Genomic DNA, 16,046 nt, shown 5'->3' with positions numbered 1-16,046 from the left:
GCTGTCACTATCAGTGAAGGTAGCCATCATTAGGCTGAAAAATCAAAACAAACCCATCAGAGAGATAGCAAAAACATTAGGTGTGGCCAAATCAACTGTTTGGAACATTCTTAAAAAGAGCGCACCGGAGAGCTCTGCAACACCAAAAGACCCGGAAGACCATCGAAAACAACTGTGGTGGATGACATAATAATTATTTCTCTGGTGAAGAAAAACCCCTTCACGACAGTTGGCCAAATCAAGAACACTCTCCAGGAGGTAGATGTATATGTGTCAAAGTCAACAATGAAGAGAAGAGTTCACAAGAGTGAATATAGAGGGTTCACCACAAGATGCAAACCATTGGTGAGCCACAAAAACAGGAAGACCAGATTAGAGTTTGCCAAACAACATCTAAAAAAGCCATTACAGTTCTGGAACAACATCCTATGGACAGATGAGACAAAGATCAACTTGTACCAGAGTGATGGGAAGAGAAGAGAAGGAAAGGAACTGCTCATGATCCAAAACATACCACCTCATCAGTGAAGCATGGTGGTGGTAGTGTCATGGCGTGGGCATGTATGGCTGCCAATGGAACTGGTTCCCTTGTATTTATTGATGATGTGACTGCTGACAAAAGCAGCAGAATGAATTCTGAAGTGTTTCGGGCAATATTATATGCTCATATTCACTCAAATGCTTCAGAACTCATTGGACGGCGCTTCACAGTGCAGATGGACAATGACCCGAAGCATACTGCAAAAGCACCCAAAGAGTTTTTTAAGGCTAAAAATTGGAATGTTATGCAATGGCCAAGTCAATCCCCTGACCTGAATCCGATTGAGCATGCATTTCACTTGATGAAGCCAAAACTGAAGGGAAAATGCCCCAAAAACAAGCAGGAACTGAAGCCATTTGCAGTAGAGGCCTGGCAGAGCATCACCAGGGATGAAACCCAGCGTCTGGTGATGTCTATGCGTTCCAGACTTCAGGCTGTAATTGCCTGCAAAGGATTTGCAACAAAGTATTAAAAAGTGAATGTTAGATTTAGGATTGTTTAGTTTGTCCTATTACTTTTGGCCCCTTAAAAAGTGGGAGGCACATATAGAAACCGTTGTAATTCCTACACCGTTCACCTGATTTGGATGTAGTTATCCTCAAATTAAATCTGAAAGTCTGCAGTTAAATCACATCTTGTTTGTTTCATTTCAAAGCCATTGTGGTGGTGAATAGAGCCCAAAATCTGAAAATTCTGTCAATGTCCCAATATTTATGCACCTGACTGTATATACTTACACTTCTGATGCAACAGCAGGTTGCTAACGGGGACGGGCACCTCGCATCATTAAGCTCCGCCCCGCTGTAACTCTGACTGGTCTGCAGCAACGCAGCTTCGCTCCCAATCAATGAGCATTGGACGCCCATGACCCTGTCGCCAGTTCACTGGTTGTCCTTCGATAGACTACTTTTGGTAGGTACTAACCACTGACACCCCACAAGACCTGCCGCTTTGGAGATGCACTGGCCCAGTCGCCTAGCCATCACATTTTGGCCCTTATCAAAGCTGTGCAGATCCTTTGCTTGCCCATGTTTCCTGTTTTCAACACATCAATTATAAGAACTAACAGATTCAGAGATGGATACAATCAGAGGCGAATTTAGACCTCATGGGGCCCTAAACAAGACACCGGTTTGGGTCTCCCCTTTCCTCAAACAATCGCCACCAAGTCAGTCAGTGTATGCCAAAGCCCCACCCACCCCTAGTCAGTGTATGCCAAAGCCCACCCCACCCACCCCCAGTCAGTGTATGCCAAAGCCCACCCCACCCACCCCCAGTCAGTGTATGCCAAATCCCCCCCAGTCAGTCAATGTAACTGATGTGGCAAGTTTAACCCTCCTGGACTGCAAAGCACCCCCCCTCCTCCATTGTAGCAGGTGAATGTAGGTGAAAGCTAGAATCAGTAAAGGGTTTGGCATTCCCAACACACATCCTATACCCCCTAGCCCCGCCTACTGCCATCCCAAAGCACTCTGCCCCCCCCTCCTCCCCAGATTGTAGCAGGTGAATGCTCAAATCAGTAAAGGCACTGGCAGATGCCACAAACACCCCCACATATATATATATATATATATATATATCAGTGACATGCGGTGAGGTCATTGGCTGGGGAGACACACATGTATAGAAACACAGTTTTTATATCAAAACTGTGGAGCATGACACAGGGAGTATGATAGGGGTTGGAGTATGACGGGAGGCTACCCTGACTGCACTTCCCTGATTATATATAGTGTCCCTAATTTGTATATTAACCTCCGGCGCTTGGAAGGAATCTCAATAATAATGAATACAATTACAGAAGAATTTATCAAAATCTAAATCAGTAGTTGTACCAATAATAAGGGCATAGAGAACACCTCAATGCTGTTATCGTGGTTGCAACCAAAACAAAAATGAATAAATAAACAATATAACAGCGCTCTGGTTGTCTTTACCAAATAAGGGCCAAATTCAATTAGAAGCGAAAAGCAGAGATCCGCGGAAAAGTATAGCGGACCGAGCTTTTCACGTGGCGGAAACTTATCTCCGTATTCAATTCCAGCCGGGTTTCGCGTACGCAGAAAGTCAATGCAATGTAATAGGTGAAAAAGATTTGCCTCTGAATAGCAGGAGAAAAGAAGCATAATAAGGGGATTTCCTCAGAGGGGTGTGTGCAGAAGGTTGACTCGAATCCTTAATATACCTGTCTTAATTCAATAAGCACCTGTGTGTGATGTTGGTGGCTTACTAATCTCAAACCATTTGCACATATGCAAAACCATAAATAATTAAAAATATTGGCACAGTTGCAAAGCGCATAAAAAGAAAAATCTAATATGAATAAAGATAAAAAAATAAAAAGCTGCTGAGAAAGGCTTACCCATTACAGTATTTCCCATATGTGAACATTTATAGACAAATTATAATAATACAATCATTATTATTATTATTTTTTTTTTTAAAGAACGTAAACTAAAGCATATAGTTAAAAAAAAGAGGGCATTAACTAAAGGTATCAATGTTAAATAATCTGTAGTGATATTTTGCATTTAATGTGTAATACATTTAAATATGAATTCTGGTATACATATCACTAAAAATAATAAGTAGACACTACCCACCATTAGTGAAAATAATGCGAACCCATACATAAACAGAATGAATAACAATAAGGTAACTAGGTCACAGACATATCTATGTTCTCCAAACCGTAATTTGAGATTACTGGTAGTCCTTCCTATACAGGATAATTACAACTGCATTGTAATAGAAATATGACATGCTGAGTTTTACAGTTTAGAAATTCCCTTAATTTATATGTTTTACTGGAAAACTGTAAAAACACTTCTTTGGTTTTATTTCTGGCATATGGACACATGATACAGCGTGTACTGTCACATTTATAGAAACCCACCACGAGGTTCCACCTTTATTACTCTTGTTGTTATTGGGTTTAAGGAAGCTGGGTGCCAAGATGTTTCTATTTTTCTTAAATATCACCACTGGATTATCTGTGATTATGTCCTTCAGGACTGGATCTCTTTTTAGCAAGAGTTAGTTCTTTTTTATTAGGTATGCTGATTTGTTGTATTTGCATATACAGTATATGGTATGTTCTCGACGTGCATATTAGTTGTTGCATGTATCCCAAATCTATCTACTGTATTATCCTTGGATCATGCTAAAAGATTTTCCTTATCCATTTGGCTAACTTCCAAGAGGGCCTTTTCTAGTAAGAATTTAGGGTATCCTCTTTCAGAAAAGTTATTAATCATTTCTTTTCGATTGGCTGAGAAAAGTTGACTCTGAGGTACAGTGTGCATTATTATAGTGAACAAAGTTATTTGCATCAACTTTTTTTGATCTGTGGATAGATCATGGTATTGTTTTCACCCTCAGGTGAGATACTGCTTACAGCGGCTGCGGTGACTGAAAACTGTGAGCATGAGATACAGGGAAGTGCCTGAAATAAACCTCATTGACAGCCCTCTATTGATGCCCGAGTTATACAGTGGGCATACTACAGTATATTAACAATTTCCAGTGGGCAGGAGAAGGTGAGATTAATCACAGATTGTTTCCACGGCTGGACGTTGATGTTGGTTTCAGTACTACAAATGTACCGCTCTGGATTACCCTGGAATCTCAAAAGTTTAGCCAAGGTGGGCATCCAGATTATCCATCATTCATTTTTAATGAAATATTTTGTAACTATTCTTCCTTTTTTAAGGATTGTTGCAGTTAGCTGATAAAGGGCCAAATGTAATAGGGTGAAAGTTTAGAAAATGTGAGAGTTCTGGATGAGATTTTAAATCGTGAGAGTTTTTTGAGTCTGAAAAACATGCGACTTTGCTCTGTTGCTTTATATTCGGACTCTATTACTTTGGCCAAGTTTAAAAAGTGTGAGAAACTGTCACATTTTCTAAACTCTCACCCTATTACATTTGGCGCACAGTGTTTCAATTGCTATCCAAGGCACTAATATATTTTACTGGCATGTATTATTGTTATTAAGTATTCTATTGGCTGTTTATATGTTACTATTTTTTCTATATTAAATTATTATGATGTACATTTTCCACTGGCAAATTTGCATTTATTTATCTGGTAAAGACATCCACAGTGCTGTTATTTTGTTTATTTATTCATATTTGTAGGGGGGCACACATATATAGTTTGCGGGGGAGGGGGGATTTGAACACCCTAGCTCCGGCCCTGCTCTCCTTCCTACATTTCCAACCTCATTTTCTCACATCTTCTTCTTCCTCTTTTCACTCTGCTTGTGACGGCCACCTTAACTTGTCCCTAATTACCTACTTCCCTTACTCGCAGTCAGGAATATTCTTGGGTTTCTCCCCTCTTCTGCCAGACTTTCATCCTCAGCCTCCCAGCCTGCTCTTATAACTATTTTTTCATTCTATCTTACCCCCCATGTAACTGCAGTGTATACCCTTTTCTACCCTACCCTGCCCTGCTCGTTTCTCCCTTTTGTGAACACCCATAGCCTCTGAAAATAGTACGCTTGTGCGAGCAAAGCACTCTGAGGCTGATACAAGGACAAGGAGGTCTTTAGTTAAATAACCTTAAACAGGAGGCACAACTCTTTCATAATTTGTGACACAAATTATGTGTCACAAAGTATGTTAGGAATTCTTTCCCACTCTGGTCAGTTAGGAATTCCTTCCCACTCTGCTAAAGACATGTGCTATTTCCCTAGAAATTGTCTTTGTCAATGTATTGCACAATGGTATCACTTTCGGGTATCTGGTATCATAATCCATTGCTACTAAAATATACTGAAGACCCAGGCCAGACTTTATTAAAGGTCCAACCAAACTATTCTTAAATGGGACTTCTATAGTGGGTAATGGGAAAAGTGAACTGTATCATGTTGCCAGGGAGCATGGTACTGACATGTATTCTGATACATTTAACTGGATTCCTGGTCAGTAAATACTGTCACAACCGGGCACTAGGGACACCTCTGTTGAGGCCAAGAATCGAGGTGTTAGGGTGGTAGAGCAGTAACTGATGGAGGTGACAGTGGAAATGTCTTACTATTGCAGCCAAACCCAGGTTCGGCTAGACCCAGGGACAGATTGGGCCGCCGGGACAGTTCCCGCTGGGCCGGTCCCTTTTATGGCTGCGGACGCCCTTCATTGATTGCCCCCCCCCCTCTCCTCCAGACCTACGCTCCCCCATCCCACTGCCGCGATCAGAGCTCAGCTCCGATCGGGCAGCTGCACAGCTTCTGCTCAAGCGCAGCAGAAGGCAGCTCAAAAGTTAGAAGAAAAAGAAAGGCCGACAGGGGAGCTGCTGCCCATAAGCCTTTGCGGAGCCGCGCCGTCAGTCACCACTAACTGTTCCGCCTCCAGCCCCCTGCAGCCCGCCTCCAGCCTCCGACCTGCAGAAAGATCGTCACTACATTCAGACAGTGGCCCTCATTCAGAGGCGGTCGCAAGAAGCGAACGCTCGCTCTGAATGAGGGCGGCCGCTTGACTTTTCAAGTGCGGCCTCCTGGTCGCTAGCTAAGCTGTGGGTTACCATCGTGACCATGGAGCTGTTGATCAACATCGACAGCCGCTGCTTTTGTAGTGAGAATTTCTCTCTCGCTCCGGGACTTGCGCACGCGCAGTGCGGCCGCTGCGCGTGCGCAGGGCCTTAAACATCGACCCGGTTGTGAGCGCTCAGCGCTTGCGACCGGGTCTGAATGAGGTCCAGTGTGTGCAGATGCAGCAGCAAAGTGCCAGCAGCAAGCCGGTAAACCATTGGAGGTGGCGCCGGCGGCCGGAAGCAGTGGCGGATCGCATTGAGTTTATTCTGCCCACTCCCCTAGACATAAACTGCCTCCATCCTCCTGGCCAATGTGACATACACTCCTCCCCTCCACCCCAGGTACATGTACTACCCACCCGATCATGATCTTCCCCGCCCCCCCACCTAAGTAGTATAATATAATATATAAAATAAATATGGTTGTCATGCCCATATGAACCCCTTGCACAGATACATATATTAACTATCCGATCCTGACACCCTCCTCGACCAATTAAATATAATCTAGAAAATAAATGTTTATTTGTCATGCGCATATAACCCCCATACCCATGTACTACCTGCCCAATCCTGATACCCCCACCTTAATAAATGTAATATATAATAAATGTAAGTTTACTTGTCATGCCCATATAACCCCCCTGCCTAGGTAAATGTATTACCCCTCACTGATCTCCCCCCCTCCGCCATAATAGATATAATATATAACATAATTATATGTTTGTCATGCCCAGTGAAGTGATGATGTAATATAAGAGAGCATGTACTACTTGCCCAACTCCCCCAGCCCTAGGTACATATACTAAACAACCTTGCACCCCCACCCCGACACCATAGACCTAAACTACCCCCTCAGGGACATACATTCTCCTCCCTACGTCCCCACACTCTCCCCGGCCCCAGAGACATACACTACCTGCCCTACTACCACAACCAACCTCTCCGGCCCCAGGGACATACACTACCCCCCGGCCCTCTAGACACTGCCCCCCCAACCCAGGTTACATACCATGGCGCTACTGCCAGCATGGGCAACACAGCGCCCAGCAGTTATTGTACCAGGACTGCTGAACACACATCGTTCTTGGGGGGCAGAGCCAAGCATGTCAGGAAGTGCTGCAGATAGATCAGTCTTCTGTGGGGGACTGGGGCAATTATGTATTTTTTTTTCTTGTGGGTACCAGTGTGTTATTATTTTCCTGTGGGGGAGTGTACTTGTTTTTTAGTTTATTTTCCCTGTGGGGGCCAATGTGTTTTTTTTTTATGTTGGTGGCCAATGTTTTATTTTTTTGTTGTGGGTGCCAGTATGTTTTTTTTTCTCTGTGAGTACCAATGTGTTTGTTTTTGCCAACCCAACAGCAGCAAAGACGCAAGTAAGGCCGCAACTGTGTTCAACTTAGAATCAGGCCCTTGAGGGATCCTGCCCCCCTCAATAGACCACACCCCCATCAGGGCTGCCTCCATTAAATTTCCCGGGCTGGTCTTCCATCCCATTCCGCCCCTGGCTAGACCTGCCCAGAGGCGCGGAATCTAACCCACTTGGTGGTCTTCACCAGTGACCCCTCCTAATTGGATTTGGGTTTTGTCGCACCAAGTGAGCAGTTCGCGGCCCTCTGGACAGGTGCCTGGGAGTGGCAGAAGACAGAAATATAATAACACTAAAGGTTTACTAAATGCTGTGGTAACACTAGAAATTACTAGCAATGAGACAAATTGGGGACTTAGTAGAAATTTGATGGCACTGGGAAACACTGGAAATGGAAGGATAGTGGAAATGAACCAGACGCAGGCTTGCCCTGGAACTATGTGAGAGCTGGACATGTACTCAGAAAAATTAGCATGAGAACAAATACTTATAACTCAGGATTCTGCCTGGGATCGGCTGTTACTTACCGTGCGCCAGCTTCTCACTAGCGTGAGCAGTGAGACGTCAGGTGCAGCGGTAGGTGACTTGCTGAGTATTCTCCCCGGGGCCCAGGTGACTGTCATGCAATCCTCCATGTCGAAGTTCCTGCGGCGATGGTCGTGGGTGCAGCCATCTTGGCTGAATCACCTGATAGATCGTTATCCAGTGGTAGCTGTGTCATTGCTCTTCCAATGGACAGCTACCTGCGGTTATAAACAGGACTCCAGGTGAACAGGAAATTGCCTGATCAACTTAGTTATTCCCAGATGGTTGCTGTTTGCATTGTTCCAGGCTTCACATGCAATCTTCCAGAGACTCTTCCCAGTGGTATTTCCAGTGTATTCTCAGTACATTACCTATGTACCGAGTCCTAGTGATTATTTCAAGTGCCTTTACCTGTGTGTTATTTACAAGTATATCCTGTTACAGCAGAGCTACAGAAGACCTTTTGCCTGTGTTTGCCATTTCATTTGCCTTTACCTGTGTGTTATTAACAAGTGCCATACCCTGGTATAGCAGAGCTACAGAACACCTCTTGCCTGTGTTTGCCATTTCAAGTGCCTTTACCTGTGTAATATTTACAAGTGCCATATCCTTGTCTTTGTCTGTGTACAACTCCAAGTGCCACCTTTTTGGTGCAGCAGTGCACCAGAATACCTTTACCTGGTCCATCACGACCATCGGGCTTGCGACAGAGACCCTGCGGTAGGGTCTCGCTGTCGCAAGCCCTGGAGTGATTTTGGCTCTATCAGAGCCAAGATCACTCCCACTGACATCACTAGTGATGTCAGTGGGGCCAGCTTCAGACGGTACTCCGTCTGGCAGCCACGCCCCCAGCATGCCCACCAAAGGGGGCGTGCTGTCAATCAACATCGACAGCACACCCCCTTTGGTGCGAGACCCGGAGCGACGGAGAGCCCGTCGCTATCTGGGTCTCGCGCATGCGCACGACGGAGCTCCCTCCGTCGTGCGTATGCGCAGTGGGGCAACATCGACCCGCTTGCGACCCGCTTTCCAGTGTGCCAAAGTGGTGTGTCTTTTTCCATTCCCACTCGCATTGGATCCCTGACCTGGGGACCGCAATCTGCTTGCCGGGTGCAGCTGAAACCCATATCCCACTTGGAGGGGGTCACTTGTGAACACCTGCCGGCAGGTTAGACTCTGCACCCTAGGTCAGGTCTCGTCAAAATTCGATGCTTGTGGACAAGGAAACTGAACATCCAGGCCCCTCGCTCCTGATTCCTTCCTTGACCCGTGACCACAACTTCCAGCCCCTCAGTGACGGACTCCAGGTAGCTAAACTTGACATTAAGCATGTTACACAGGGAGAGGACTGGACATGTACTCAGAGAAATTAGCAAGGGAACAAATACTTATAACTCAGGGAAATCAGCATGAAAAGGGAAACTCAGAATACTGATAATCATTTTAACTGCACACTGGAGAGAGAATCACTGGTAAACACTGGAAGTTGAAAACAATGGGGAGCCTGGAGTAAGGAGTAGTACTCAGTCTCTGGATCACTGATGACTTGCAGTAACTGAAGAGATGAAGTTGATCAGGCAATTTCCTGTTCCTGGATTCAGAGCTACAGTAAATACCCCTAGGCAGTTGGTCATTGGATCAGAAGATCAGCTGATTGACTGCAGGACTACCATTGGGAGAGACTAGTCAGGTGATATGGACTAGCATGGCTGCGCCTATGCGCGCCACCACGGGAACCAGGACGCACGCATGGAAGCCCTAGCAGACCCTGGGGAGAATACTCAGCTACCACTCACCTCCACTCCCAGCGACTGAACGCCTAAGCCCAAGTATGCCGGCGAGGAGGTGAGTAGCGGCCGATCTCAGGTTGCATCCTGACAAATACTCTGTAAAGTCTCTCAGAAGTTTTTTCTACTCCTCGATGTCTTACAGTTATGTGACCATGAGCAAGGTCTAACACTGTTCTTGTATATGACTTTGGAACTATTGATTGTTCCACAATGTCTTCTCCTTTCTTGGACAGTTGGTAGATACTGCCATATGAGATTATGACAACCTATCAGGTTCTACTGGGTTTCCATCAACCACTTTTACATTCTTTCTAGCCTTTACTAGAGGTGGGTTGTTTAACTGCTTGAAGTCAAAGATTAAGGGCTCTATTTACTAAGCCTTGGATAGAGGTAAAGTGAACAGAGATAAAGTACCAGCCAATCAGCTCCTAGCTGCCATGTAACAGGCTGTATTTGAAAACTGATAGGAGCTGGTTAGTTGGTATTTTCACTCCGTACACTTTATGTTCATCCAAGGCTTAGTAAATAGACCTCCTATTTTCTTACTTCAAGATCATACAGGCAAGGCATACAGTCAACTAGCTCAACAAGGTTTCCTACTTCAGCAGGAGGTACACCACTTTGTGTCACACTGCTGCTCTTGTCACTCTGACTCCCTCACCATGCTTGCAAAGGGTAGCACTTCAGACTTGGGGAAAACTCCCACTAAAATTGTATCAGTAACATTATCAAACGGGTCTGGGTTATTTACTTCTGTAACAAGTTGGATTTCCCACAGCTTACAGAAGTGGGAATAATTTCTTCCCAATATAGCATTAAACATCAAATTGTTATGCAAATGGATACTAGAAATGACAGCTATGGAAATCAGGAGCACAGTGAAGTTTAACTGTTTAATTGTAACAAAATATAGTCCAGACAATGCAGGATATAAACAAACCAAGTTCAGTATAGCAGGAAAATTTGGGTGTGGCTGGATAGCAGGTGAACTGAGCAGACAGTCCCAGGCAAAGCAGAAAAAACATAAACACAAGTAACCTTAACGTCTGGGAAATTCAGACAAAGGGGTATATTTACTAAGGTGTGGGTTTTTAGAAGTGGTTTTGTTGCCCATAGCAACCAATCAGATTCTGCTTAACATTTATCTAGCACCTTCTAGAAGGTAATAGCTAGAATCTGATTGGTTGCTATGGGCAACAAAACCACTTCTAAAAACCCGCACCTTAGTAAATATACCCAAAATTGTGAGCTAGAAACGATGGTAGTCTGTCAGACCCAGGGAACAGCACTGGTTGTCAGGATGTCCAAGGCACAAGAACAGGGTGGCTGGAACATGGAAGAATACACCCAGGGAAAACAATGACCAGCAAGATGCATGGTCAAGGGCAGGAGTAAATAGTAAGTGACACAGGTGCAGGTGATTAAACAGAGGCTTTTGCATGAAAGTAGAAAATGTCTGAATACATGAGCAACACCTCTGGTAGCATAGAGGTATGGCAGGCCAGATACAAAATAAGGACACAATCCTATCAAAAATAAGGTACCAATCCCACAGTGACTACTGTGGGAACACATTGTGTTTCTATGTTCACTTCAGCAGTATTATTTATAATACACAGTATCCCATGGATGCAGGTTACACCAACAGTTTTCTCCTGATGTATTGAGGGGTTTACCAACTCAGCTTTTAAAAGGGTAACCAGGCACCAGAATCTAATAGAGCCTCTAACAATTTGCCTTCTACAGTGATTTATACACATTTGTTTATCGGGGTCAGCCTGTTGGTCTGCACTGTGCAGGCTAGCTGAGCAAAGAAAGATACTCTACTATTGCAGCATCACATTGCTTAGGTTGAGAGGTAAGTGGATAATTAGCAGCAACATAGTCCAAGCCACAACATCTAAAACATGTGGTACATTTTCATCAAGTCTTATATGAGACGGGAACCTTCCCGGCAAATCTGGCAAATCTTGCAATTGGAAAAGGAGAGACAAGCACACCAGTCCATGACCTTCTATTCAATACACAATTTACATTTCAATTTATTAATTACTGAAGAGGTGCTACCCACTATAAAAAGATATCGGGTATCAAAAAACAAGGATCGTGATGTGGTGCACTAGTCACACAAATAAATTATAACCTTTATTAAATTCCATATAAAATTATAACAAACATATAACCCATAAATAGGTGAAATTTTAAAATAAAAAAACAAAACAAAATTTTTTTGAAACTAAGTTACAGGGACTGTCTGAAGAGACAAAAAGGGTGGTCATGCACAATTATTCACAAGGTGTAAAAGCAGAAAAAATTGTTAATTATGTATACCATTGATTTGGTCAGATCACATATTGTTGACTGTACTATTGCCAATTGTAACAGGATGATGTAATACAGTTATAAGGGGCCTATCCATTACATGATTTTTATTAATGATCCGACCAAAACCAGGAGGTTTTGGTTGGATCGTTCAAAAAGTCGTCTAATGGATAGGCTGCAAACGTCCTGCTCCGCGCACTCCTGCGATCGACAAAAGAAGTCTTTTGCCGTTCTAACACACTGGTCAATTTCTGCATATTGCTGAACGATTTTAGAAATGTCGTTCAGTGGATATGAAGTGAATGACTAACGGTGAATGGCAAACGACTTTTTACACCTTCTTTACTGAATATTCACTGCATTCATTAAAAATTTCCACTCCCTTGTCTCTTCAGCGACAATCCTTGGTCCTTGGTCTTTAAAGATATCGCTCACAAAGTCTTTCATTGTTGTGAAAGATTTTTTGCATGAAAGACTTTTTGTTGGCAGGAAAAGTCTTTGGTCTTTCACAAAAAAAAACTCTTCTAATGGATAGGCCCCTATACAGTGTTTCAAGTACATTGTAACACATTTAATACACTGTAATCTGTTCTAACAAACATCCTACTGTTGATCTGGATAGCATTATATACACATTTACTTGTTATTTTTATTAATTTATATGCCTCCACATTGTCATTAACTGCAATATCTTTCTGCACTTTATTTCCTATGCTGTCACTCGATAAACTTTTATGTCATACATGTGTTTTGTGTATGTTTCCGTCAGAATAGGTAGGAGTAATACTGAATGTATGCCCATAACATCTTGGAGAAATTACTCCTACCTAGTCTGACAGAAGAGGAGAAAATATTAATGTTTATTCATAAGTAGCGATAACAAAACAGCAATCTTTAAATGTGTTAAATAAACTTATACAAAACACATTTATGACATAACAAAATGTTATTGAATAATAGCATAGGGAATAAAATGCAGGAGTATAAAGTATTTATACAAGTGTACAAAAAAACAGTAATAAGGTTATTTAGTTCAGCAATTGTACGGGAGGATATATCTGCCATTGGCTGTGAGGCACAGCCGATGTGATATGTCTGTGAATGACGTTGTTCACATACAGTTCGCTGGTACGCACTGGCCGATGAACACATGATATTTTGGCCAATCAAATGATCAGCTATTATATCTGGCAGTCTGTACCCATCATTACTTTGCTAAAAGTACTGAGTCATGGGTACGTTCATTGCTCCGTTCCTGTAATATTAAAATTGTACTTTTCAGCCAAGATTGCATTTATTTTCTGAGTCTGGGGTCCATTTCATGTCCAAGTTTTGATGGGGAACTTGCCTTTCAGTAAAGTCACCATGCTATGAAGGGCCATATTCAATTAGATTCGCATCGGCAAGAAAGTTCCGCCTGCCTGACTTTTTGCCGCCTTCGCGTGTTTTGGACGTGAACACTTTTCGTGTGTGCTCCTTATTTACTCCGTATTCAATTGTCAAACAGGCGAAAACGGGACCCGTTGAATGTGAAGAAGGCAAAAAGTGCAGGTTGAATTGGGGGAATCACTCTGTACCACTGAAAAAGATGGTCTGACTTCGGAAATCATTATGGTAGTATAGTATTAGCCCTAATTAAACTAGTTAGGGTACTTAAGTAGTGGTAATTGCTTGCTATTAGCGTCTAGGTAAAAGTGATGAAGAATGGCATAAAGCTGTGTTTTTTGGGGCAAATAAGTAGTTCCATCAAATTTGGGGTGCTTGAAAATGGTTACTAGCATATTTTAATGTCTCTAAAGTGAAGTTTTAGAAAAAGTGAAATTCCTCCATCATACAAGCACCTGCAATCCCCAAAATACTTGTCCACTTCTTAGAGTACCCCCAGAAGCTTATTTCGCTAGTTTTTGAAGTTGTCCCCCCACTTTTTTCATTTTTGCCTCAAATTTCTAATGCGTTGTTTGGACTGTTCCTGGAATTATTTATTTTTTTTGGATGAATTGTCCTTTGGGTGGTGTGCCAAGGGTTCTGAGTGGTTTCCCAACATCTGCACCTCAAAATATAGATTTTGCACTTCTTTTCACCTGCTATTCTGTGGAGAAAAAGTTTTGCCTATTTTAGGGCCTGATTCAGAGCCGGACGCTCTTTCAGAGCGCTCGCTCTGAATCAGTGCCCTCCCTCTCTTATTTTAGAGCGGCCTCCTGGCTGCTCGCATAGCTGTGGGTGACCACCCACAGCTATAGCGAGCAGCCAAAAAGATGGTCGCGATGGTCAAGACCATTGCGACCATCGGGCTTGCGACAAGACCCTTGTGGTAGGGTCTCGTCTGCCGCAAGCCCTGGACATCACTGACATCACTTGTGATGTCAGTGGGGCCGGCCCCAGACGGTAGGCGTTCCCATGGGAACGCCTCCGTCTGGGCAGCAACGCCCCCGGCACGCCCACCAAAGGGGGCGTGCTGTCACTCACCATCGAGAGCATGCCCCCTTTGTAGCGAGACCCATAGCAACAGCTTGCCCGTCGCTATGCGGGTCTGGCGCATGCGCACGACGGGGCCAGCTCCCTCATGCGCATGCGCACTTGGCCAACATCGACCCGCTTGCGAGCGCTCAGCGCTCTCGAGCGGGTCTGAATCAGGCTCTTAGTGCATTGACTTTTCTCATAGGCTAAAACGGACTGGAATTGAATTCGGAGATAAATTTTCAGGCAAAATTTTCACCAAAAACCATGCGAAAATGGCTTTTCGCTCTGAATTGAATACAGCCCGAAGTGTCTGAAGGTAAAGTGGGCTCCTGGGTGGGTCATTACACTAATGGAACAAATAATTCCCATTTACAACTTTTCTTGTGCTTTTATCAAAATATGAACCTTTCGACTTAGCCGCACCATGCATCTTTTTTGCTCAAAATGTTTCTCTTTTTTTGTACCGTTAAAAATACAAGATGCAAAAAAACTGCATTGCTATAGTACACTGACTATTTGGACAATACTTGTACGTCAGTGTGCAACTAAGCCCCAAAACTGTTTAAAAAAGGTTCTGATATGAGCAGATGTGGTTATTCCTCCCACCCCATTTCATTAGGGAAGCAGTCGGCAAGCCAACGGAGGCAATCCCGACTGCCGGCTTCCCGGCAAGCTACAAATGACAGACGTCAAAATCCTGATGCCTGTCGTTTTACCTATGCCGGGAGCCTGACACTCAGCTTACCAATAGAAGGTAAGCACGGCGCTGGGCACGGACAGCCGTGGGGGGGAGGGTTAGGTTTAGGGCTACTGGGGGGACTTAGGTTTAGGCCCCTTTTAGGGGGGATTAGGGTTAGGCACCCCCGGGAGGAGGTTAGGGTTAGGCACCCCTAAGGGAGGGTTAGGGGGGAAAAGATTAGCGGTACTTACCTTTAGCAGCAGTCGGGATCTTCATCCCTGCCGGGCATGCGCTGTCAGTATTTGAACTGACGGCCATGCGGTCTGCGGTAATACATACCGATCCCCTTTCATTATGCTTAATCTGCGACACTGTACATGAGTTATACCAATTCCTCTGTGACAAAAGTAGTAATCTAGCATTCCTGGTACACTGTTTAAATGTAGCTAGAATGTAACTAAGACACAATATTTTCTATGGGACTTCTCTTATACTGGGGCAACACATATTTTCACAAAATGTGCCCTCCATATCAGGACAAGCCAAAATACACAAACAATGCTCTGCAAATACCATGGGAACCTGTGGCAGAATGAGAAAAAGCAGATAAGATGAATAACTGTCAAACCATCGCTGGTTTCTTTCTCACTTGCCCTTTATTTGATTAATCATTTATACTTTGTTACTATTTTGAGGTGAGTACCCAGAGGCACACAGTACTTGGAGCCTTAAAACCTTTTATATCTAAACATTGAAATGTATCTAAAAGAGAAAAACAAACACTGAGAGTTATGTATTATTTAACTCAAAATCCCCTTTACATTT

General features: G+C 43.7%; 1 protein-coding gene across 1 annotated transcript in view; it reads left to right on the top strand.

Moving 5' to 3' along the window:
• The first annotated feature begins 4,089 nt into the window (after positions 1-4,089).
• EFHB (EF-hand domain family member B) overlaps positions 4,090-16,046 on the top strand; it is a 58,516-nt gene continuing 46,559 nt past the window's right edge. Inside the window, exon 1 of the mRNA XM_088462725.1 lies at positions 4,090-4,185. Coding sequence (XP_088318851.1) covers positions 4,120-4,185 — 66 coding nt within the window. The 5' untranslated portion in view covers positions 4,090-4,119. The remainder of the gene's footprint in view (positions 4,186-16,046) is intronic.

Source organism: Taudactylus pleione, unplaced genomic scaffold (assembly GCF_031769625.1).
Source record: "Taudactylus pleione unplaced genomic scaffold, aTauple2 ptg000053l, whole genome shotgun sequence".
NCBI classification, from domain to species: Eukaryota; Metazoa; Chordata; class Amphibia; order Anura; family Myobatrachidae; genus Taudactylus; species Taudactylus pleione.
Note: the sequence above shows the minus strand (reverse complement) of the source record. Positions and strands in the feature narration are given on the sequence as shown.